Source organism: Neofelis nebulosa, chromosome 10, assembly GCF_028018385.1.
Source record: "Neofelis nebulosa isolate mNeoNeb1 chromosome 10, mNeoNeb1.pri, whole genome shotgun sequence".
NCBI lineage: Eukaryota > Metazoa > Chordata > Mammalia > Carnivora > Felidae > Neofelis > Neofelis nebulosa.
The window spans coordinates 18,747,972-18,773,730 of NC_080791.1; the positions used below are offsets into that span (position 1 = coordinate 18,747,972).

At 49.8% G+C, this 25,759-nt stretch overlaps 1 protein-coding gene across 1 annotated transcript in view; it reads left to right on the top strand.

Annotated features, from left to right (window-relative positions):
* The window catches only part of SORL1 (sortilin related receptor 1), a 171,627-nt gene that overhangs the window by 126,403 nt on the left and 19,465 nt on the right, over window positions 1-25,759 (top strand). The window contains exons 27-40 of the mRNA XM_058687081.1: window positions 1,710-1,817; window positions 3,641-3,772; window positions 5,327-5,458; window positions 6,436-6,570; window positions 7,340-7,495; window positions 12,035-12,184; window positions 14,937-15,068; window positions 16,039-16,165; window positions 16,331-16,500; window positions 18,350-18,462; window positions 18,689-18,793; window positions 19,582-19,654; window positions 22,673-22,755; window positions 24,711-24,807. Coding sequence (XP_058543064.1) covers window positions 1,710-1,817; window positions 3,641-3,772; window positions 5,327-5,458; window positions 6,436-6,570; window positions 7,340-7,495; window positions 12,035-12,184; window positions 14,937-15,068; window positions 16,039-16,165; window positions 16,331-16,500; window positions 18,350-18,462; window positions 18,689-18,793; window positions 19,582-19,654; window positions 22,673-22,755; window positions 24,711-24,807 — 1,713 coding nt within the window. The remainder of the gene's footprint in view (window positions 1-1,709; window positions 1,818-3,640; window positions 3,773-5,326; window positions 5,459-6,435; window positions 6,571-7,339; window positions 7,496-12,034; window positions 12,185-14,936; window positions 15,069-16,038; window positions 16,166-16,330; window positions 16,501-18,349; window positions 18,463-18,688; window positions 18,794-19,581; window positions 19,655-22,672; window positions 22,756-24,710; window positions 24,808-25,759) is intronic.

Consider the following 25,759-nt stretch of genomic DNA (forward strand, 5'->3'; position numbering starts at 1 on the left):
GTTGCTTCCTGGTCGGGCATTAGCGTGTTTTTAATTTTACACTGTTATACGTAGTGAAATTATTCACTTCTTTGGAAACAAAGGTTTAGTTTTTCTTGAAGGTACTCGTTATGATATGTTTTCTCAGTATGGAATTGCTGGGTCAAGGGTTCTGATGGGTTTTCATAAAGATTCTCATTAAGTGTCGCCATATTGCATTTCTGAGTGATTATGCCAGAAGCGTCTCTATCAGTAACGTAGTGTATGTTTCCCCAAGTCTCCCTTGATCTTACATTTTATCTCTTTAGTTGTTTTCACTAATGTAATAATGAATGGGAGTTTGTCTCGTGTGATTTTAATTTTATACTTTTATAGAAAGCTTTTATACTTAGCGGCATTAAATATTTCCCTGACTCATGGTACTCACTTACTGTTTTCTGTTTGATGTCCTTAGACTAATTTCCTAGGCATGATGGCTTTTTAGGGGATGAAAACACATTTTCTTGCCTGACACATGCCCCTCCCGGAGCCATTCTCCTAAGAGTTGGGTTTGCAGTGGCCCGTGACTCACGTGCTAGAACTTACATTTAAGCCTAATGGCCAGCAGCAGCTCTGTGTTCATGAGAAAGGGTTACCTCATACTAAGAATTCTCTGCTAAGTGTAAAACCTAAGATTCTTAACATTTCTAGGATGGACTTTGTCCAAAGGGCTTTGGCTTAGAATTCCTGAAGAATTAAGATGGTGATTTATGAGAGCTTTAAAAGACCAGGGTTTATAATCAGGACTCAGCTCCTCATTTTCTTTTTTTTTCATTCACCGAAGTTTTCTTGAAAACATATACTCCGTTTTTTGAGTAGGTAACAGGTTCAAAATGGAAAAAAGTATCACGAGGTGTGGGGTAAACATTTCTTTCCCCATCTGCCGGACTGTCACCCTGTCCGTGTAGGAAACTTTGGTTGGAGACCCTTGTAGGATGTTTTTGTGCGTCTGTGCACGTTTTTTTTTAATTTTTTTTATTTTTTTTTTAATTTTTTTTTTTTCAACGTTTATTTATTTTTGGGACAGAGAGAGACAGAGCATGAACGGGGGAGGGACAGAGAGAGAGGGAGACACAGAATCGGAAACAGGCTCCAGGCTCTGAGCCATCAGCCCAGAGCCTGACGCGGGGCTCGAACTCACGGACCGTGAGATCGTGACCTGGCTGAAGTCGGACGCTTAACCGACTGCGCCACCCAGGCGCCCCACGTCTGTGCACGTTTAAGTATAGTGTGTATTCTTGCGCTGTTTTACACGAGTCGTATGCTATGTGTGTTGTTTCTCACCTTGGTTTTTTTTTCACACAACCGTGTATCTAGGACACATTTTTACAGAGTACTAACTACTTCTTCAGTCCCTTTGTAACAATCTGGTGCTCCAGTTGTACGTACAGCAAGGTCTTACAGAGTCCCCTGTAGAGGGACGCGTACGTGGTCCTCAGGGTATTGCAAAGAGTGTTGCGGTGAATAGCCTTATACCTACCCGATTTTCCACTGGTGTGGGCAGATGGCGTTTTTCCAACGGCATCGCCGGCTCAAGGTGCACGTGCACTTGCAATCGGGACAGCCGTTGCCCATCTCCCACCCTCCTGAGGGGTGGTACAGACCCGTCCCCTTCTCCCCCCCTGCGATGGGCGTGCATGCCTGCCTGTTTCCTCTCAGTCATTTCCCTCCGTTGTCGGATTGCATTTCAGAGAAGAAGTGTAACGGCTTCCGCTGCCCGAACGGCACCTGCATCCCCTCCAGCAAGCATTGTGACGGTCTGCGGGACTGCTCGGACGGCTCCGACGAGCAGCACTGCGGTGAGTCCCCTCCCGGCAGCGGCGGGGCGATCGTGGAAGAGGTTGTAGCTCGGCGAACCTTGTCGCTTCTTCGCAGTGTGTTTGGGGATTGGCCCATTGTTTGGAACTGAACGCTTACTTCTCCTACTCCCCTGTTGCTGACTGTCGCTCGGGTACCATTTTTGGCGGGGGGACCCTCTTACCCTCCATTTCCTTTCTACTCGTAGAGGTTGTCTCGGGTCACTGGTGCTCCTGCCTGAGTGTGCTTTGCCTGGGTCCATCCCTCCCAACCCTAGATTTCTGATGTAATTCTGGAGCATGACCTGAGCGTGGGGATTTTTTTTTTTTAACGTTTATTTATTTTTGAGAGAGAGAGAGAGAGAGAACGAGTAGGGAAGGGGCAGAGAGAGAGGGAGACGCAGAAGCGGGCTCCAGGCTCTGAGCTGTCAGCACAGAGCCCGACGCGGGGCTCGAAGTCACGAACCGCGAGATCGTGACCCGAGCCGAAGTGGGACGCTTAACCGACTGAGCCACCAGGGCGCCCTGTAAGCATCAGGACCTTTAAAAAGTGCCCCGGGTGTTTGTGATGGGCAGTCCAGGTTCAGAACTGATGTAATAGTGGAGGGGTGGCAGTCGGGCCTTGGGGGCGGAAAGCCAGCCCGTACGTGGCCTGTCCTATTAACTGAAGTTTTCTGTAAACACAGACACTCCTCCTGCTTCCATGCAACTGTAGCAGAGTGGAGTGGTTGTGGTAGAGACTGTATGACTCTCAGAACCTTGCGAGCTTGCCCCCTGGTTGTGCCGCTCCCTGTGCTCCAGGAAAACAGAACCAGTAGGACGTGTGTGTCATATACAGAGAGATTCCTTTTCAGGAATCCGCTCATGCAGTTTTGAAGGCTGGTGAGTTCCGAAATCTGCAGGGTAGGCTGGCAGGCTGGAGACCCAGGGACAGGCTGATGCTGCCGTTCAAGTCCAAAGGCCATCTCCTTGCTGTGTCCTCAATGGCATTTTGTCTGTGCCTGCGTCCCGGGTGTCTCTTCCTAGGAGGCCACCGCCCACACTGGGCCAGGGCCCCACCCACATGAATTCCTTTAACCTTAATGACCTCTTTAAAGGCATTTAAAAGGGGTTCTGTCTCCAAATACAGTTACACCGGGGATTAGGGCTTTAACATACGCATCGTCGGGGGTATAATTCCATCCATAACACCGGTCCTTTACAGAAACAGTAGTAGAGAGTCCATATTCTTTTTTCTTTCTTTTTTTTTTTTTTTTTTAAACGTTTATTTATTTTGGTAAGAGAGAGAACAAAGCCAGGGAGGGGCAGAGAGAGAGAGAGGAGACACAGAATCCGAAGCAGGCTCCAGGCTCTGAGCTGTCAGCACAGAGCCCGATGTGGGGCTCGAACTCACCAACCGTGAGATCATGACCTGAGCCGAAGTCGGACGTTCAAACGACTGGGCCACCCAAGGCGCCCTGACAGTCCGTGTTCTGTGTGGTGATGAAGATCTCAAGCATTGATGTCGGAGAGGCCCGGGTGTCCATTTTGGCTCCACTCTCATTAACCGTGTGCTCTTGGCAAAACGTTGAATGCTGCCGTCCCCTCTGGTCTCATTTGGAAAACAGGACACTAAGATCTCTCATAACATTGTCCTCAGAGTTTAATGTACTTCCGTGTCAGGTGCTCTCACCCAGGGCTCGGCACACAGGAAGTGCGCAATAAATGATGCCTCTTGTGACTGTTTCCCGAATGCGCGCGCGTCCGGGAGCATCCGCTCAGGGCCGGAGAGGGCCCCACCAGTCCTGGATTGCTGACACCTTCTCCCCTCCCCGGGCCCCTTCCAGAGCCCCTGTGCACGCGCTTCATGGACTTTGTCTGCAAGAACCGCCAGCAGTGCCTTTTCCACTCGATGGTGTGTGACGGGATCGTCCAGTGCCGCGACGGCTCAGACGAGGACGCGACGTTCGCAGGATGCTGTGAGTGGGCTGGATGGGGAGGTGCCTGAGCCACTGGAGACACTCTGGGGGGAGCGGGCCACTCAGGTTTACAGGTCTTGCTCGAGTGCCCAATCTTGCCCTTCCTGAGAAAGACTTACCTTTGTGGCTTCAGAAGTGTTGCTTTTTGGTCGTTGGTATACGTATAAGGGGGAGGCGCCGAAGGTCCGAGGTCTTGGCCCAAGCGGGACCTTCTCTGACAGGACTTTCCCACGGCCCATCGCTCTGTAGCGTCCTTATCTTGCTCCTGTGGCCTTCCCGGCACTAGTCAGCCCTTGGCACGCTGTGTATTTATTTGCCTGCCTGTCTCCCCCTGCCGGAATGTGGGCTTCACGAGAACAGGGCCTTTGGTTTGTTCACTGCTGTAGCCCCATTTTCTTAAGTGTATTTCTTTTGAGAGAGACAGAGACAGTGCGAGTGGGCGGGGGGCGGGCAGAGAGAAAGAATCCCAAGCTCGACTCGGGGCTTGAACCCACAAACCGTGAGATCATGACCTGAGCCGAAACCAAGGGTCAGGCGCTCAACTGACTGAGCCACCCAGGTGCCCCTGTAGCCCCCTTCTTAAAACAGCACCCTGCCCGTGGTAGGTACTCATTCTAGTCAGCTCTGGCCACCATCACAGAAGCCCACAGACTGGGTGGCTCAAAACCACAGAAAAGTGTTTCCTGACCGTCCAGAGGCCACAAGTTTGAGGTTAAGATGTCAGGAGGATTGGTTCTTCTGAGGCTCTCTTCCATGGCTTGCTGATGGCTGCCTTCTCCCTCACGTGGTCTCCTCACCGTGCCTAGCCGTGTCTTGCTTTCCTTTTCTTCTAAGGACACCAGCCTTAGTAGATTACGGTCCACCCTAATGACGTCACTGTAACTTCATCACTTCTTTTTTTTTTTTTTTTTTAATTATTTTTGAGAGAGAGAGAGCGAGCGAGCAAGCACGAGTGGGAAGAGGGACAGAGAGAGAGAGAGTGAGAATCCCACGCAGATTCTACACTGTCAGTGCAGAGCCTGAGGTGGGGCTCGAACTCACCAACCATGAGATCATAACCTGACCTGAGCTGAAATCAAGAGTCGGACGCTTAACTGACCGAGCTACCCAAGTGTTCCTAATGTGACTTATTTATTTGAGAGAGAGGGAGAGAGAGAAAACAGAGTGGGAGTGAGGGGAGGTACAGAGAGAGGGGGAGACACAGAATCTGAAACAGGCTCCAGGCTCTGAACTGTCAGCACAGAGCCCGACGCGGGGCTCAAACTCACGAACCGCGAGATCATGACCTGAGCCGAAGTCGGACGCCCCACCGACTGAGCCACCCAGGCACCCCTCACTTTGTCACCTCTTCACAGACCCCATTTCCGAGTACAGTCACTGTCTGAGCAGGCGGGGTGGGGGGTGTGGCTATCGGTTGGCTTTTGCTGTCAAGGCGCCCCGTGGCTGGTCTGTCTCTTGGAGGAGGACGTTTGCCCTTCCCTCTTGTTTCCAAGTGGGGGCACTCCTTCGAGCTCGTCGGTGTGGCAGTAACCTGGAACCTTCTTCCCTACCTAGCCCAAGACCCTGAGTTCCACAAGGTGTGCGATGAGTTCAGTTTCCAGTGCCAAAATGGAGTGTGCGTCAGCTTGATTTGGAAATGCGATGGCATGGACGATTGCGGCGACTACTCTGACGAAGCCAACTGCGGTAAGATCTCGGGCCTCCAGCCTCCTGTCCCTAGCCTCCGGGTCATGGCGACTCCTGTGGTCAAGGAGGGCCACGCTCAGCACACTCCCACGCAGGCTCTGTTTTCTCCGTCCTCAGCACTCGTTCCTGCCAGCTGGCGAGCGAGTCTCCATAAAGGAATCGAGTCTTGAGGTGGCAGCCTGCCCCCCAGGAAGTGTCGGGGGCCCGGTCGGGGTCCGGGGGGTGGGGGGAGAATGTTTATGCCCATTCCTTCTCTTTCCCCAGCTGGGAAGTTCACATTATGTCTAAGGAATATGGTAGAGGAATTACGGTAAATATTTCAGAGCGCGCTTCTCTCTCCCCAGGAAAAGTTACAGATTTCACAGTTTGGGGTTTTTCTTTTTTCCTTAAATTTAAATTCCAGGTAGTTAACATACAGGGTAGTCTTGGCTTCAGGAATAGAACCCAGTGATTCATCTCTTACACGTGACACCCAGTGCTCATCCCAACAAGTGTCTTCCTTAATGCCCCCGACCCATTTAGCCCATCCACCCACCCACAATCCCTCCAGCGACCCTCGGTTTTGTTCTCTGCAGTTAAGAGTCTCTTATGGTTTGCCTCCCTCTCTGTCTTTATCTTATTTTTCCTTCCCTTCCCCTACGTTCATCTGTCGTGTGTCTTAAGTTCCACGTATAAGTGAACAGATTCTGCAACTTAACAGAGTCTTTGTCCTTGTTGGGGCATCGTCACTAGTTAGGTCATCCCTTTGGTAAAGTGTCAAAAAGTCGGGCGTTATTTGTAAGATACAGAAGCCTAGTTCAGTGAAGCACGAGTTGGGATCCGGGAAGACGGGCTTCTGTTTGCGGATATGTTATCTTTTTGGCTGCCCGCTGTATCTGGTAGGGTTGTGCAGGCTGCGGGACCTGGGTATCTGTTTGGCCTTTATGTCCACACCTGGTGCCGGGCTAGTGACTGACTGTGTGGTTCCTCTCCCCCAGAAAACCCCACAGAAGCCCCAAACTGCTCCCGCTACTTCGAGTTCCAGTGTGAGAATGGCCACTGCATCCCCAACAGGTGGAAGTGTGACAGGGAGAACGACTGTGAGGACTGGTCTGATGAGAAGGACTGTGGAGGTAAGGGTCCTGAGGCAGCCCCATGCCCAGGAGTCACCAGCACACTGCCTTCCACCTTTCTGCACAGAATGTCGTTCTGTCTCCTCACTGTCAGGCCGGTTCAGTGATCTGGGTGGGGGTTGGGTAATAACTCTCTGAGTTCTTTTCTGTCCTCTCCCACTTTGAAAACCAGTGTGGCTGGTTCCTCTGGTTTCTAGGTATTTTGCAGGCCCCGGAAAGCGGAAAGCGCTCTGCAGCCTGGCTGCTGCAGGATGCGGCCTCCGCTTCTGCTTGGGGCTTGTTAGAGATGCAGTGTCTGACCCCACCCCAGGCTGCCTTTGAGTCAGAATCTGCATTTTAACAAGGCCTGCGGGTGACGAGTGTGCCTCAGTACATCTGAGAAGCACTGGTGTGGAACGCGAGCTCGTTACCTTCCCTTCTGGCGTTCTCACGTCGGAACTGGGTCTCAGGGGGGTGCTGTAGTTGACTTTTCACCAGAACAGCGTTCAGCCTCCGTGGGATGAGCTCTCTCACCCTCCCTGTGCGTTCTGAGTCACCTGCCCTCCGTCAGCCTGCAAAGGCACTGAGCCCCTATTGAGTGAGTAAGAGCAAACTCGTTCGAATATTAGCCCAAAGCAAGCACAATAGGATAGGTGCATCTGCCTCAACAAAGGGAAAAGATTGCCGTCCGTTCTGATGCCCCAGTAGAAATGTGCGGGACACATTTCGGTTGGAGGTCACGGCTTCCTGTAACACTCTGGGTTTTCTCGCTTGCTTGTGTTTTGCTCAGATTCACACGTTCTTCCCTCCCCGACTCCCGGGCCCTCCACGTGTCTGCCCAATTACTACCGCTGCAGCAGTGGGGCGTGCGTGATGGACAGCTGGGTATGTGATGGGTACCGAGATTGTGCAGATGGCTCAGACGAGGAAGCCTGCCCCTCGCCTGGTGAGTGCCGGCCCTGCCCTCTCCTGTGGCACCTGCTTCTGTGGAGCAGGGCCTCAGGGGTACGCCCTGGGCGCGGCGTCGCCAGGCTCGGTTTCCCCTGCCTCCTGGGACCCTGTGCTCGGGGGGCAGGCTGCTGCTCACCTCCAGAGCAGGGAGACCCGTGGAACTTGTGACTGGAGTGTCTCATCTCCTATAACCGCCTTTTGATCTTCCTGCACGAAGAGGCCAGCCACCTTGCTTTCCACCCTGGCTGTGGTTGGGCCACCTTTGCTTCCTTCTACACAGGAAATTAGAATGGGAATTCTAGGGAAAATATTTGTGTGTGTTAACACTCTCCGGGGGAGAGTCCGACTTTCCTGCCCACTAGCTGGAGGCCCTCCTACTAAAGGAGGGTAAGCACTGCCATCTAGTGGCCCAACGCAGAGAGGCCTCTGAAGGTGTGGGCAGTAAACTATGTTGCTGGAGGCGGGGGTAAACCCTGAGACCCCCTGTCTAGTGCATGCCCTTAACTGCAGGCAGGACAGAGGTAAGGGTGCTGTGTTCTTTCCTCAACCGGATTCTGTTGCAAATTCAGTTTATAATGAGAAAATAGACAGTTGTCCGCCATGCTTCGCAAATCCTTTTCCTAGCAAACTCCTAGGTCAACACTCATTTTCCTCCTTTAAGACTCATCCGTCCCATTGCTTCACTGTTTAACATCATCAGTGGTTTCCTCTTGTCCCGAAGATAGATCCCAACCCTTGAGTCTTATTTTCTTTCTTTTTTTTAAAATTTTTGTATTTTTTAAATTTTTTTTTTATTTTTCAATATATGAAATTTATTGTCCTTGAGTCTTATTTTCAAGGCCCTTCCTTGCCTGCCATTGCTTCGCACCTCTGCCAAGCTGGGTTCCTCCTTCTCATCCTCTCTGGAAAGACCTGCTTCTTCTCTGCTGATATTGTTTCAGCAGGGTTTCTGCCTCACCAGAGACCTCTGTCCTCCTTGACCTTGTCCTCCTCCTACTCCCCCCCACCCCCCATGAAACCCACCATCCATCACGGCAAAGGGAGGCATGGATTTTGCAGCTAAAAGAGACCTTGATACGCCCTCCGTATTTATCAAAGAAAGTATGGAACAAAGACCGCCTGTAAGGGAATCACTTGGGGTGTTTTTTTTTTTAATATATTTTTCAATTTTTTAAAATATTTATTGAATTTTAAGAGATAGAGAGAGACAGAGCATGGGCAGGGGAGAGACAGAGAGAGAGGGAGACACAGAACCCGAAGCAGGCTCCAGGCTCTGAGCTGTCAGCACAGAGCCCAACGCGGGGCTCAAACTCACGAGGTGTGAGAGCATGACCTGAGCTGAAGTCAGACACCCAACCTACTGAGCCACCCAGGCGCCCCGCACTTGGGGTGTTTGTAAAAAATACAGAATTAGGATTTCTGTGTGGAGCTCAGGAGCTCCCCATGTGACCTGTAGGTTCACTAAAGTTTGAGATTCTTGGAACAAGTACACCATCATTTTCCGTCACAAGGCCACCACCATGGGGCTTTCACCGAGTCCTGTAATTGACATAGTTGATATTGACCTCTTTTCCAGTCTCACGTTTACCCATTGTCCTTTTGATCCCTCACTATGATCTGTCATGTGCTGCTTCCTGGTCATTTCACGTGTGGGAATCTTTCCTCCCCAAGCGATTCTGTGGACCTTGTATTTTTGGGGATCGTGCTGCATGCCGCTTGGAATCCCCACTTTGCCTATTACAGGAATAGGCAAATAGTTAGTGTCCCAAAAACGTTTCTCAAAACAAATTGTAAAAAAAAAAAAAAAAAAAAAAAAAAAGATATTTTTTAAATCTCTGTCCTTGGCCCCCAAGACCCAGCTATCTGGTTAGTGAGTGGCTCGATTCTCCTTCTCTCACAATTGTCTTTTGGTTATCGGAACTCTGAGCAGGGCATTAACAGACTCTAGCAAATTCTGCTTAATCCAGTGAGCAGATTCCTATTTGGATTTTCCATTCAACTTCTGTGATTTCTTTTGCATGTACGTCATCAGTGCAAATTTAATTCAGGTTGTCTCCAGCTCTCAGATCTGGTTTCTTTATTGCGGGTCTCCTAACCGGTCTCAGGATCTTGTGTCTCTCCCGTTTTCGGTGTACCTTCCGAGAGGCCGTATATTGATGCATGATCTTGTCGTCCCCAGTTTGGAACCTTCTAGCGGCCCCCTCACTGTCCAGGCAGTAGTGCTGTGATGTGCCTTGGCCTGGCTTTCTAGCCTCATATTTTACTGCTTTTCCTCATGCACCCTGTTTTCGCAGAGTGGTTCTGGGGGTAGGAGAGGCCCCTTTGAAAACCCAGTTAAAACCATGGAATGAGCCCAATATCCCAGAGTTAGTAACTGGTTTTTGTTGTTGTGTTTGTTAGCTCAGGTTATCGTGTGATGTTTGCTAACGCTCTCTCTCTCTTCACGACCTCTGAGGGTAACTCTCCCCAAGGTCACCGTATCAGTGATTTCTCAGCCCCAGGGTTTCTCTGGGCGATTTTCCTTCTAATGGCCTAGATCTCCCTCTCTGGGCCCAGGGGTCTCCAGGCCCCCTGCGTGCCCCTCCCCTGGGCCTTCACTGCCCTCCCTGGGATTCTCTTTGCCTTTCTCCTGGTTTAGATTCGCTGCTTCCTGGGTCTCGTGTTTTGCTTTTCTCGGTTTACTCCCTTGTGTTGTTGGAGTACACCCTCTGGTAGTTTTGCCAGATGCATGTGGTGACACAGTGGCCGAGGACACAGAGAGGATAGCCTTCAACGTGTATGTCCCCTGAGTGTGCTGCTTGGATTTGTTGTGCCTGTTGCTGTCGATGCCTGGGCCACAGGTGCCTTGTGGGACATGTTTTCTCCATCCTAAGGACTTGTTTTACTTCTCTCATGTTGGAGCTTCTATTTTCTGTATCCTAGATTTCTTGAACCTTTCCCGTTCAAGCCCACTTTTTGGTAGAGCACATTTTCCAGAACGTTCTCAAGAAAGGGAACGTGGGAGGTATCATTGAGGTCTTACTTATCTAACAGTGTTTTTCTTCTGTCTTCAGATGTGGTGGATGATTGTTGGTCCGGGCTTGGAATGTTATGTTGTCAGTAATTCTCCTTAAGAATTTGGCTCCCCTGCCGTTGAACCGCTCTTGGGAAATTCAAAGTCATTTTGATTTTGATCTTTTACATGTTGCATGTTTGTTTGTTTGTTCATTTTTTAACTCTCTGGAAGCTTGTAAGGTATTCCCTTTGGCTCCAGTGTCTTGAAATCTCACAACGATGTGCTTTGATGCAGGTTCCTTTCCATCCAGAGTGGTGGATGGACGCTGATAGGCTCCTTTATTCTTCAAATTTATGTATTTGAGTTTGGAGAGTTTTCCTTGAAATATTCCATTAATGGTATTTTCCTTTCTGTTTTCTCTTCCGGGAACTCGTGTCATTCATGCATTAGATCTACTGACGTGGTCCTCTTTTTCTATTTTTTTAAATTTCTTTATCTCTCTCTGTCTCTGTCTCTCTCTTTTTCTGTTTTCTGGAAGACTCACCCTATCTTTCAGCTCTACTACTGAGTCTTCCATGTCAGTTACCATGGTTTTTAATTTTAAGAGATTTAAAATTTCTAGTACTGTTCCTTTTTCATGGCATCTTGTCTTCTTTCATGCAGAAATCTATATTCTTTCATTCTGAGCATATTAAGGATATTTATTTTTTGAAGTTTTCTTCTTACAAAATCTCTGTTTCCTCCAGATTTTCTTTATTAGAAGGGAAGAGGGTCCACACTGGTTTCTGTCTTTCATGTCAAAGGTTTTGCCCACATAATCTTGGGGTGTTTGCTTGTGTTTAAGGCTGGGGATGAAAACACTGTCAAGAGACTCCCCACGGCTTTGAGTTTCATGCTTGGGCTGTTTGTTGGGGAACTCCTGATCCCCAACAAGAGTTGGGGTTACTTGAGGGTTTGTCCCCGAGGCTGGTCAGTTGCCCTAGAGAAGAGTTTTTACAGTAATCTACTGCCTAGAGAATAAAGGTGTCACTGCCACGGTTTATGAGGAAGGGGACCAGGGTCCTCGCATTCAGCAATCTGTGAGTTTAACCCCTTTCTTCAGTACAGCATTCTTGCTCTTAGCTAGGCCTAACCAGCCCTTTTTACCCTGCACATTACAATCCTCCAGTCTTCTGTGGGAGTGACGTACGGGGTGATTGTCTCATGGGGTTAATAGGAGCAGGGGACTTGGGAATCTTTAGTCTGTTCCCTTACTGTCTTTCTCCCTCTTCTCTCCCAGTTCAGGTATGCCTCATCTGGTCTCTTGAGTCACTTACCACTCTCTGTCTACATCCACCTTCCAAAGTTAGATGCCCACGTCTGGTTGATCTGCCTTCCATATCCAGAGCTCACCTTTGTCTCCAGGCCCCCATCGTAATTCCCAAAGCACTGTCATTTCCTAAATTTCCTAACACGTCGAGTTGGTTGCTCTTGCTGACCGGGTCCCTCAGTACTGAAAAGTGAATTTAAAAAAAAAAAAAAACCAACCTCTTCTTCCAGCAAATGTCACTGCTGCCTCTACTCCCACTCAGCGTGGGCGCTGTGACCGATTTGAATTCGAGTGCCGCCAGCCAAAGAAGTGTATCCCCAACTGGAAGCGCTGTGATGGCCACCAGGATTGCCAGGACGGCCAGGATGAGGCCAACTGCCGTGAGTAGTCTCAGAGGGAGACGCTAAATAGGGAATAGTGTAAAATGCAGATGGGCCTTTGGGACATGAAAAGAACAGGGCAGATTAATCCCACACTCCCCCAAATGATAGCAGGAACGTTTCGGCCCAAATGAAACAGCCACACGGTAAGATGAACATTGAAAATAATCAACAGAGAAGTGCAGTAGGACCTTCCTCCTGGGTGAGATTAACTCATTGATTGGTATTCTTTTTTTTTTTCTTTTTAAGTTTATTTATTTATTTTGAGAGAAAGAGAGTGCTGACGCAAGTCAGGGAGGGGGTTGGAAGGGTTGAGAGAAAGGGAGAAAGAGAATTTCGAGCAGGCTCTGCGCTGGCAGCACAGAGCCCAGCACAGGCCTCAATCCCATGAATGGTGAGCTCGTGACCTGAGCCAAAATCAAGAGTTGGACACTCAACCAACTGAGCCACCCAGGCATCCCCTCGTTGGTATTCTTTAAATAAGTTTATTTAACCTGTTCCAAATTGGCCTTATTCATAAGGATGTTGCCTAGTTAAGAGCCTTAAAATAAAAATGTGCTTCGTCTCCAATTCTCCCCAATCCATTCATCCGAGAACCCTATCAAAAAAGGAAAGGAGGAGTGCCTGGGTGGCTCAGTCAGTTAAGCATCTGAGATGGTTGGTTTCAGCTCAGGTCATGATCTCATGGTTCGTGGGTTGGAGCCCGGCATCAAGGCTCTGGGCTGGTGTTACAGGACCTGCTTGAGATTCTCTCTTTCCCTCTGTCTCTGCCCCTCCTCTGCTCATGCTCGCTCTCTCTCTCTCAAAATAAATAAGCTTAAAAAAAAAGGAAATGAGATTAGTATGGCATGATTCTTCTCAGAAAAGCTGGTCCCTGAAGGCCACTGCATTCTGTTCTAAGTGCTTGTTAATCATTTGTTATCAGTTTAGGAATCTTCACAGATTAATAACAACTAGATTCTCAGTTTCTAAAACCTACATTTTGCCACTTTAACAATGTTGAGACATGTTTAATAAGCTGTTGTTTGATTATATTTTTCCACGTGGGGTAATTCTGTGTTGGGGATCTTGGCAGTCTCTTAAAAAAACGCCTTTCACAGGGTTTCTCCCTGACCGTTCTATATGAAATGACCCCTGCCCAGCGTTCTGTTATTATTCTTCTCTTTATGTTTCTTTGTAGTTGTTAATCACTGTCTAAAATACCAGAGTTGTTTGCTGTTCCTCTTAATAGAAAGTAAGCTCTATGAGGTTAGGTCCTTTGTTTTACACATCACCATAGTCTTAGCATCTTGAACGGTGCCTGATTCATGGTAGCCCTCTGTGAATATTCCCTGGATGGGTAGATGGTTGGGTAGAGGGATAAATGGAGGGGTGGATGGGTGGGTGTGTAGATGGATAGATGGGTGTCTAGATGGGCGGGTGGGTGGATGGATGGATGTTGAGTAGATGGATGGTGGGTGGGTAGGTGGATGGATAGATGGAAGGATGAATTCCATCTTGAGTTTCTTATACGAGTGGGTCTCAAACATTTTCTAAATGCTCTAATGCAGTTTTATTTGTAACCAAGCCCCCCTTGCAACTTCCCCAAAGCAAAGCAGTTTCTACTCAGCATATAACAGAGCTCTATAATACAGTGGTTTTCCAGGAGAAGGGGAATTATAGTTGGTAAAAACCTCACATTTCCTTTCTTTCATCGCGAATTCCTCTAGTAGAGAGCTCTTTTATTTTTATTTATTTATTTTTTCAACGTTTTTTATTTATTTTTGGGACAGAGAGAGACAGAGCATGAACGGGGGAGGGGCAGAGAGAGAGAGGGAGACACAGAATCGGAAACAGGCTCCAGGCTCCGAGCCGTCAGCCCAGAGCCTGACGTGGGGCTCGAACTCACGGACCGCGAGATCGTGACCTGGCTGAAGTCGGACGCTTAACCGACTGCGCCACCCAGGCGCCCCTAGAGAGCTCTTTTAAAAGCGTAGCTAATTGCAGTCTATACTTCCACACTAGAGACATGCCATTTTTAATTCGCCGGTTGAGGATGGTTGTTATGACATTCTACCCCGCCTCAACCCCTGGATCTCTTCATCTCTAGCAACATCTCTGTCGATCCCTTATCCATTCCCGTTGCCATCCTGGTTCTCTCGTGAGCACGTTATCCGTTCTTTCTACCTCCGTCTCAAGGTGTGGTTGTCAGAGGTCGATGCGGTGTTGCAGGTAGAAAACGGGATTACTTGTCCTTGTTCTGGAACAGGAGTATTCAAGCCAGTTCTGGTGAATCGCTGTGGAGCTTGTAAATGACTGCATGCACTCTAGATCACTTGACTTCAAAGCTTTTGCTCTTCCTGAAGGCAGGGTCCAGCGGTTACCGTCAAAGAGGCATCACGGTCCCATTGTGGGGGGGTTACCACTCCTCATCCCGGAGGTGTATTTTTTTGTTAATTTTTTTGAATGTTCATTTATTTTTGAGAGAGAAAGAAAGAGAGAGAGGGAGCGAGCAGGGGAGGGATGGAGAGAGAGACAGAATCCGAAGCAGCCTCCCGGCTCGTAGCTGTCAGCACAGAGCCCGACGCGGGGCTCAAACCCACACACTGTGAGATCATGACCTGAGCCGAAGTCGGACGCTTAGCCGACTGAGCCACCCAGGCGCCCCCAGAGGCATATTTTGAATCAGAAGCTGATTAGTTCGGAGAATGCAGATCCCTTTTCCTAAACACGACAAACCGTTACCACAACGTAGCCCTCCCCTGTGTTGCAGCCACACACAGCACCTTGACGTGTATGAGCATGGAGTTCAAGTGTGAGGACGGCGAGGCCTGCATCGTGCTCTCCGAGCGCTGTGACGGCTTCCTGGACTGCTCAGACGAGAGTGACGAGAGGGCCTGCAGCGGTGAGTGCCACCCCTCGGGCCCTGGGCTCAGCCTCAGCTCTCCCCGCCCCCACTCCAGCGGGAACCCTTGGGAGCCTCCTCAGTCTGAAGAGGAAACCGCTTTTTGCCCAGTTTTGGAGCACCCGGTCAAGTGAGGCTTGTCCTGCCTCTGTGGTAGTTTGAACTCATCCCCGTGAGGGAAACACTGGTCTCGGATTTGTTTTCTGTGGACGTCCCACCTCGTGTGGGTGCACCTTGCTCCCAGAGCCTCAGGCTTTGCGGTGGGGTGAGCTCAGTCCTCCTGTGTAGAACGTGTCTAGAAATCGTCCTAGTCCTTTTGGGCTGCCGTAACAGAACACCGCAGACCGAATGGCTTATAAGCAACAGAAACTTCCTCCTCATAGCTCTGGAGGCGGGAAGCCCAAGATCAGAGCACCCACAGATTCCGTGTCTGGTGAGGGCTCATTTCCTGGATCATAGATGGCCGCCTTCTGTGTGCCCTCTCACAGGGAAAGGGGTGAGGGAGCTCTCTGGGGTCGCTTTTATGAGGATACCAATCTCATTCACAAGGACTCCATCCTTATGGCCTGAACACCTCCCAAAAGCCCCATTTCTTAGTACCATTATGTTGGGGATTGAGTTTCAGCATATGAATTTTGGGGGGGGGGGACACAAACATTCAGTCTACTGTAGCGGCAATGGATCGTGCTATGACATTGTCCCTGGACCTGCAGTATTTTCTGTTGAGAAACAGCTTACCTCAGTGCAGACAAGGAGGCGAAATCTAATGAAAATTTCATGACCGGATATTTGGGAGACCCCGACAGAGGTTGTGTAGGAAGGTTTGAACTCTTTTTCTGGAATGTCTTAAGATGATGACAGTGGCTTGACAACGTGGATCATGACAGGTCTGCCTAAAAGTCAAAGGACCTCTTGGGTCCTTTGGAATCCAAGGATACCACTTTCCATCCCTTCTTCTCCATCTCTCTAGATGAACTAACTGTATACAAAGTACAGAATCTCCAGTGGACAGCTGACTTCTCTGGGAATGTAACTTTGACCTGGATACGGCCCAAGAAAATGCCCTCCGCTTCTTGCGTCTACAACGTCTACTACAGGTGGGTCCCGTCTTTGCCTCGGGAGAAGAAAACCGTGTCCTTACCACCACTGGATGTGCTGTAAACCCTCGTGGCGAGCACGGCGCGGCTCCCCGCCCGCTGAGGCAGGCATCCCAGCAACCCCATGCTGCTTTGACGTGACGGTATCTTTATTCTTTTGGCCAGGGTGGTTGGAGAGGGCATATGGAAGACTGTGGAGACCCACAGCAATAAAACAAGCATGATATTGAAAGTCTTGAAGCCAGATACCACGTATCAGGTTAAAGTCCAAGTGCAGTGCCTGAGCAAGGTGCACAACACCAACGACTTTGTGACTCTGAGGACGCCGGAAGGATGTGAGTGTCACAGTTAATTTTTATGGAGCGCACAAGCCCTTAGGTGGGGTTTTCAGAGTTTCTCAAGGACGCTTGGCAACGTGGGAACATAATTACGTGTGCCTCACACATGCAGAAGATTTGTGGCGAAAGTTTATGGTCCCACCCGAGTGGTTGACCATGTATGTATTCTCCTTATCACATCACGTAATGTTTTTCTACCCTAAGAAGTTAATTTCAGATTGTGCCCACCGTTGCCTCCTTTGCATTTCTTATCTTGTTCCCGTCCCTACCTTCCGTCTCCAGGTATTTCCCGGTACTCGGGATTGTGAGATCATTGTGAAACCATGAGGCACGCCAAGACTATTGAGGCTAAGTGGTAAAGAAATTTGCCGAAACTCACGTGTCCTAGAGGGTTCCCTGCTTCTTCCCCTCTCACGGTGGCTGACACTGGGTGACTGTGCGTGTGTTCCAGTGATCCTCTTTCCCAAGGTTTTGTGAACGTCTCATTTGCCAGTGCCCGTGCTGACATTTAGATTACGGTTGGAGACATCACTGTGAACTCACGCTGGTCTTCGTGTCCGTGCAGATGCCGACATGTGAAATAGATTCAGATAGGCATATCTAGGCGTATCTTGCTGTACACGCGTGTATTTGCACGCTTTGTCAGCTGAGAAGGCCCAGACGGAGAGAGGACTCCACAGTAGCAGTGAGAGCACCTGTCAGTAAGACTTGGGCTTCTGTGCCATTCTTCAAAAAAGGAAGACCTTCAAGGAGGGCTCCTTGAAGAATCCATTGATTCCAGCACTAGGGCGGGGCAGCTAGGAGATGAGCCTACTGCTAAGGAGGATCTTGGCTAAGTTCTTGGCGCCCCGGAGCGATCTTTGAAATACCCCATTCGTTGATTTTCTTTCCACAGATAATTAGCTGAGCACCTAGTATGGCTCAGGTGTTAGGTTAGACACAGGAGCTTCGGGTGAATGAGACACAGTCCTGCCCTTGGAGGGCTTGCCAGCCACCGATTGTTGATGAATGCTCACCGCATCGGTTTGCTGGGGCTGCTATAACAGAGTGATGTGGACCGGGTGGCTTACACGACAGAAATTTATTTTCTCACAGTTCTAGAGGCTGGGAGTCCGAGATCAAGGTACTGGCAGGGATTTTCCTTCTGAGGCCTCTGTCCCTCTGGTTTGCGCATAGTATCTTCCGCCTGTGTGTGGGTGTGTAAGGGGGGATGGGAGGGCCCATAATATTCAACGTTTGTGGCTCATCCCCGTGGATAAGTACGCTGCAGTCAGAATGAAGTTTGCCCAGAAGGTATCGTAGCTGGTTTTCATGTATGGCGGCGTCTCACCCAGCTCTTGAAGGCAGTCACAAGAGAGAAGATCCAGAAATGTCTCGGCAGTGCCCGTGTAATTAAAGGAAAGTAGTTAAAGAGCCCGCTTTGAGGGTGATCCCATTCATTCGGGTACAGAAGTTCTGCGCCGTTAGAAAGTCTTACTCCTCTGTGGTCATGCCCGTGGTACGAGGGTTGTACGAGAAGTCGAGGCAGCAGGTGCTGTGCTTGGCGGTTAGGATCTCAGCATTGAACGCCCAGTGCCTGCAGGTGATTCTGTCCTGCAGCCCTTGTGAGCCTCACACCTACATCACAACCAACGAAGCCGTGATCTCACGTGTGGACAGCACACCTCACATTCCAGACGAGAGGAAAGGTTTGTCGATGCCAAGGCCAAGCTCACGGCCTTTCCTGGTGGCTTCTTGCCAGTGCTGGCTCTAGATTCTTTCCGGTCTTTGTGGTCAGTCTCAGGGAAGTTCCTCCCATTTACCCGACACGCAGATGGGCTTTAACCCTGCCTTGACTCTCTTCTAGTGCCAGACGCCCCTCGCAATCTCCAGCTGTCGCTCCACAGGGAAGAGGAAGGCGTGATTGTGGCCCACTGGATTCCTCCCGCCCACACGCATGGCCTCATTCGAGAGTACATTGTAAGCATCTTCACGTGCGACTGTGTGAACAGGAGATTCTGGGTCTGCCAGCACAGCAGGGTGTTCTGTGTGCCGAGCACTTGATTTGGGGTAGCCTGGTAAATAGTGGTCCACCTGTTAGAGGATTTTACATATCACCTCCCTCTCTCCTCCTGCCTCCTCGTCAGGTATCAGGATGTCAAAGACCATTGGGTACCCTGCTGATAATTGTTTCTTCTCGCTTCAGGTGGAATACAGCAGGAATGCTTCCAGGATGTGGGCGTCCCAGAGGGCTACCAGTAACTTCACGGAAATAAAGAATTTACTGGTTAACACTCCGTACACCGTCCGAGTGAGTGTTAGCACCCGTTTCGGCCATTCGGGCGGCCTTAGAGCATGCCTTTATGAACGACTTACGAATAGTCTGCTAAAAACCCAGCCCTTTGCTCGGGGGGGGGGGGGGGGGGGGGGCGGCGGCGGGGGGAGGCATCATTTTTTTCAGTCTCTTAAATCAGTGCCACAGAGAACTTGAAATCAGACTTCCCTCAGATAACCAAGAATTTATGGTAAATGCAGCTTTACCTGCTTTTCACCCCGATTTTCTGCTCGCGTTTCAGCTCCCATACGTCTACGCTTACCACCTTTCTGCTGATCCTTGGCTGCAGGGTGGTACAGAGCTATGGTCACTGGCATTTACAAGCCAATATCGTAGGGATCTTAAGCAATACGTTATTAATACCTTTAGCAGAAAAGAGAGAGATTTTGTGCAGAACATGTTTGTTGGGACCCTTACGGGCACACACCGACTCCATGACCCTGATCATTTCCCCATTACCCTTTTTCATTTGTGTGTCTGCACGGCCCCACGCCTCCACGCGCACACGCACCCCCCCCCACCCCTGCCCTTGACATCCGTCAGTCCACACGAATGCCGTCATGTCTGCACTGTCACGACCCCCTTTGCCCTGCTTCCTCTTATTAGCCCCTTGTTTCAGATGCTGGGGCCTCTGAGTGTCCCGGATCCCTCTGTGTAGAATGTTTGCCACCCTCATTGCCGGGGTCTCAGCCCCATAGCCCACTGGGACCCTCGCTGTATGGTGTACTGCCTTTATCTTCTAATTCGCACTCTGATTTGAAAAGGTGGCTGCGGTGACTAGCCGTGGAGTGGGAAACTGGAGCGATTCTAAATCCATTACCACCGTCAAAGGCAAAGGTAAATGATTCCAGCGTTCGCAGATTCAGAGGAGAGAGAAACCCTTCGGAAATAACTTCCAGTATGACTGGGAAACGGAGAAGCGTAGATGAGAAATGTTCACGCATCCTCCTTCTGCCCAACATGCACACATTTCCAGGTGTTTCCATACTGCCTTAGCTACAAAGTTCCTTCGGGTGCCTGTTGAATGTCCTCCTACCCCTGAGCCGAGCATCTCTAAGGATGCAGACGTACAAGAGGGATTTCCGAAGGCCGTCGCGCCCAGCTCTTATACTCATGCACAATATCCAAAATCAAAGGACTCCTTCCTTCTCGCCATGGGTACAGAGGATTTTGTCCGTGTCCATTTATGGTGTTTGTAAGATCCCCAGGCTGACCCTTGTGTCTTCCCCAGCGGCGCTGACAAACCGTGTGTAGGTGGTAGTTCCTAGCACCAGAGTTGACCCTAGTGATAGCTGACTGCCCGCCAAGAGCCGGGTACTCGGGAGCACCTGCTGCTCGGCATATATCAGCCCATGTCACGGATGTAAGAACAGATAAGGAAGTAGAAAGAAGCGAAGTCACCTCCCACGCGGTCAGTAAATCGCAGAGAGCTGGGAGCAGACCCTGATCCTCCTGGCTCCAAAGCCTGTGCCTTTAGCCGCTGGGCTGCTCTGCTCCCCTTGGGCCGAGACGCATGCTCCCGCTGCCCTGTCCCGCTTGCACGTGTCCTCGCGAGGGCAGGGGGGCCCGGCTTGGTTTCCTCCGCCCTCGTGTCACTGGTGTTGAGGGCGAGCCAATGAAATAATTGAGGAAGGAATGAATTAAAGCGATTAAAATGAAGGCTTCTGGCGTAGTTGGGGGAGGCGGATTACAGCCTCATGTTCCTCGGCGGTTTCCTGATCTTAGCCTTGGCACTCGCGGCTTTCGTTTCTGGACAGAAGCATCCTATGGGACACGACTGGGGGGCTTTAACCTGAGCCTGCGCCAGTGAGAAACAGGCTGTGGTTTATGGAGAGTCACTATCTGGTTGCCTTTAAAATTGGGGCTCATTGAGATCAGGGCAAGAGGAAGGCAAACTTAGTGAAGCCAGCCATTCTGTAGCAGGGTGCTCTTGGGTAATTAGAAAAAAATGGACTGAGTTCACACTCCCCTAGGGTTTTTGCTGTGTTGTCATTTCCCTCTCCAAAACCCATCAAGGCATGCTGGCCGTACGTATCGAAAAGAAGGGACCCCGGAAGGTCAGCAATAAAACATGTGCCTTGAATTCTCTCAGCGCAAATCACACCTGCTTTGGAAAGTGTCTTACACGTCTTTTGTGTGATTTTGTTGGTGAGCCTCAGCTCATAACAGGTTTTGGTTCAGGCACGTGCAGGAGGTCACGCTGTGCTGAATCAGAAAGTGTGTGTTGCGTTCGGTCCGTGATCCTGTGTCCTCGTGATGTAACACACAGGACAGACGCAGTGGCGTCAGCCAGAAGCACCACGTTCGTCATGGGATGTGGTGGGTTAATAACAACAGTGTTTCTCATTGAGTCCACGAGATTGAGTACATTGTATGCTTCTTGTGTACTAAGCACCTTGCTTCCTTTTTACATGAATTGATCTCCCTTAAAACTTACTGATCCTGTAAGTATTCCTAGCTCATTTTGTAGCTTAAAGAAACCGGGCTTCGGAAAGGACTGTGACCTATCCCCAGCGACCACGACTATAATTCAGGTTGACTTTACAGCAGCAGCCACACTATTTTGCTCTGAGTCGGCGGCCTGAAACTCCTATCTTTTCTTCTTCCTGCCTTGCTATCCTTTTTTCTTCCTCATGCTGACTCTCATTGCATGGTTGATCATCTGGAGGGACTCCTCCAGATTTTGGTACGTCTCTTTTACCACCAAATCTTATCCTCTCCTTCAGGTGTCTCTTGCCTTGCCTGTATCAGAGGCGCATGTGCTAAAAAGTCAAGTATACAAGTTGTCATTTAAATACTGTCTTCTGGGGGCGCCTGGGTGGCTCAGTCGGTTGGGCGTCCGACTTCGGCTCAGGTCACGATCTCACGGTCCGCGAGTTCGAGCCCCGTGTCGGGCTCTGGGCTGACGGCTCAGAGCCCGGAGCCTGCTTCCGATTCTGTGTCTTCCTCTCTCTCTGCCCCTCCCCCGTTCATGCTCTGTCTCTCTCTGTCCCGAAAAATAAATAAACGTTAAAAAAAAAATTTTTTTAAATACTGTCTTCTGATAATAGTTATCCCACTAAGCCCTTTGGATTATGGCTGGCAGAGCACCATCCGCCATCTTGTGGACGGGCCTTCTGAACGTCAAGCGCCCTGCTCATCACTTGCACTGAGAGGGCTCTTTTCCCTCTGCCACTTTCTTTTCACACACACCCCTCCCTGCCCCCCGTTGTCAGCTTGGGCTCTGGCCTTTTTGAGAAGGCCAGTGACTTACTAGTTCCTTCCTCTGTCCGAGGCGGGACTTTACTGGACACGGAAAGAAAAGGCACATTGGTTGAGTTAACATTAGTATGAAGGGAAGTAAGTTGCCTCCAGTTACACAGTCGTTAAGTGTCTAAAACGGGAACTTGAACTCGGGTTTGCCAGACTCCAGAGGCCACGTGGTTTGCATCTTGCCACACGTGCATTTACAACTTCTGCCTTACGATCTGGCCTGCTCTCTCTCAACTTTTGAAGAGGCCGCTGAGACCTCCTCAGTGCCAATAAATGTGGAGCTTTCTGTGATCCCCGCAAGTTTCAGAACCAGGCCGCCGCTGGGCTGTTTGGGGGCATTTACACAGTGGAACTTTTCTGCTCCACCTGATTGCCAGGAGAGCGGGCTGAGCCGAGAGGGTTACGTGTTCGCCGGGCAACTGTGGACCCAACCTCAGCTGCAGGACGACAGCGGTAAAAGAGACGAGTGAAAGCAGCCCAAGAAATGCCCTTTCTTCCCCAACTAAAAAGATCGCTTTGTCTGTTGAGTTGAGAACTGTGCGGCCCTGCCTTCCTCACTTTTCGTCACGTGCTTTCTCTTTTTGAATTCCTTTTTGTTTTCAGTGATCCCACCACCAGATATCCGCATTGACAGCTACAGTGAGAATGCTCTAAGCTTCACCCTGACCATGGATAGTGACGTCAAGGTAACGTTGGAATTTCCAAACAGCGGCGGGTGGGGCTCTCCTTTGTATGGAGCTGGTGCCACATGGGCCAAATGAGATGAAGAAAAGCGAGGGATTTGATCCAGTAAACCCAAAATACCACAGCCAGGTCGGTTCCTTCCCCCGACGAAGAACAACGTGAGTCTTTGCACGTAATTGTTCTGCCTCAGCCCGGTGCCTTTTTTTCCTTTTTTTTTTTTTTTTTTTAAACCGTATAATTAAATGGTTCACAGCTACAATGCAAATAAAGAGTTGGTGTTAACAGAATATGTATGCCCTGTAATTTTCAGCCTTATTGGATTTCCTGGTGCTAAGCACTAATGCAGAGGTTCCCACAGGGGAAGAGAGAGTCGGGTGCCTTAGAAACATGCCCCCTTGTAGCCACCGCGGCCCCTCCCCTTCCAGCGCCCCCGTCCGCTCTGCGAGGCCTGTCTGCAAAGCCGGCTCCACCGGGGTTCTCTGCCTGCCTGTGGTTTTCCAAGCTGAGGTCCACCTTCCGTAGCGTTCTTGTCTGTTTTGCCTCGTTTCCCTCCCTGTCCGTGGAGCGGTGGTGGGACAAACAGCCTTCAGAGCCCCTTGTGCCATTTACGGGACTGCAGTTTGGGGGCACATGCCCTTGGCTTCAGAGACCGTTGGTGTAAGAAATGGCCTTTATGTAAATCCTGTCTGTATCACAGTTTTTGGTCTTGCACGCGTTTTTTGGCTGGTGTCCCATATTTAAAGGTCTTTAGATCAAATTCCTTTATGAGCTCAGGACTTCGAAAAGGTAGGCTTTCCTGATACATGGATAGGTTTGCTCCTGTTAGACAAGAAGAGCTCAAAGGGAGCCCCTTTTGTAGCGACCTCTTGGCCTTGACTGCAAGGATCGCCCGAGCTGAGATTTATCCTTAATTACCATAATGTAATTATCTTTAAAGTTTTTCCTCTTTCTGCCTTTGGCTCTTGTCCTTTTATTCTGCTACAGTGTTTTTGATTTCATCAAGCCCATATTTTATATTCTACATAGTCTACTGTTTGTTTTTAAATTTTTTTTTTTTTTTGGATTTTTTTAAAAAATGTTTATTCATTTTTGAGAGAGAGAGAGAGAGACAGAGCCCGAGCCAGGGAGAGGCAGAGAGAGAGGGAGACACAGAATCTGAAGCAGGCTCCAGGCTCCGAGCCGTCAGCACAGAGCCCGACGCGGGCCTGGAACCCATGGATCGCGAGATCGCGACCTGAGCCGAAGTTGGACGCTTAACCGACTGAGCCACCCAGGCGCCCCTTTAAATTTTTTTTTTAACGTTTATTCATTTTTGAGAGAGACCGAGCATGAGTGGGGGGAGGGGCAGAGAAAGAGGGAGACACAGAATCCGAAGCAGGCTCCAGGCTCCGAGCTGTCAGCACAGAGCCCGACGCGGGGCTGGAACTCACAAACCCTGAGATCATGACCTGAGCCAAAGTCGGACATTCTACTGACCCAGCCACCCAGGCACCCACCCCCCCCCTCCTTTTTTTTAATGTTTATCTAATTTTGAGAGAGAGAGAGACACACACACACACACACACACACACACACACACACACACAGAGTGTGAGCAGGGCAGGAGAAGAGAGAGAGGGAGACACAGAATCCCATGCAAGCTCCAAGCTCCGAGCCGTCAGCACACAGAGCCCGACGTGGGGCTCGAACTCACGAACCATGAGATCGTGACCTGCGTCGAAGTCTTATGCTTAACCGACTGCGACACCCAGGCGCCCCTGGTTTTAGAACTAGGGGCCAGGTAACTAAATATTCAGTGATCGCACACTTGGAACCAGCCTAAAGATCAAAAGAAACAACCTGTCTGCTGTAAGAAAGGAGATGCCGAAAGCAGCCATCGTCAAGGGGTGCCTTTTGCGTTTGCTGTGCTCCCTTGACTGTGTACTGTTCCTCTAACCTGTTTCTTCGTTCTCGGCAGGTGAATGGCTATGTGGTGAACCTCTTCTGGGCATTTGACACCCACAAACAAGAGAAGATAACTTTGAACTTCCGGGGGAACATCTTGTCGCACAAAGGTAACACCTTGGAGCTAGTTGGCACGTGAGCAGGGAGGAGAAAGGAGATGGATATTTCCTGGTGGCAGAGTTTGTGTGGGGGCCGCCTGGAAAGGGAGGCTCTCCCCTGCCTGCTGTTCTGGGTGGGCAGAGTGAAGAGACTGTAAATGACCCCTGCTTCGGGGGCGGTGGGGAGGTGGTCCGCTTGGCTCGTCAGCCTCCTTCTCTAGCTTGGTGGCTCTTCTGTTGGCTCTTAATGGAAGTTGGAGGCTTCAAAGAGGAAAAACTGGAAAGAAGCTAGATTAACCCTCTACCGATGATTTTTTAGCTCCAAAAGAAAGTTCTGGGAGTGAGTTACCTGCACCTCTTCTCTGGCGTGGTTCACTCCTGCTTTGCTAATGCGAGGTCCACAGGGCGTGGTGCATAGTTGGTATTCAGTGCACGTTTGTTGAATGGATGGACAAGCGACCTGAGCTAAGGGAGGAGGGAAGGAGGTACCCCAGTCCCTCTTATATGTGTGCACCTACTGTGCACAGGCATTTACCTAGGCGTTCTTTGTAACCTAGGCATTTTATACAACCCCAGTAGTAAATCTATGGGGTATGCTCGTTTCATGGGTGAGAACCCAAGGTTCAGAGATAAAGTCGTTCCCTCGGAAGGTGGCAGCTTTAGAACCTGCAGCTTTCTGATTTCTGAGGCTATGATCTCATTGTCTCAGTGTCGCACCGATAGAAATTGGCAGAATCAGAAACAGTAATCGTCTTGCCTGAAATATATTAGGGCTAGCTAGATGTGAGGCACCCTGCCGAACGTTTTTTTTTTTTTAAGCGTTTTATTTTTGAATCCTTGGAATAGTAGCTGCTGTAAATGTAGTTGTTCTTTTCTGTCTTACAAACAAGGAAATGGACTTCGTTTGAATATAGTTGACCCTGAACAGTCGGGGGTTAGAGGGCACTGACCCCGTTGAAAATCT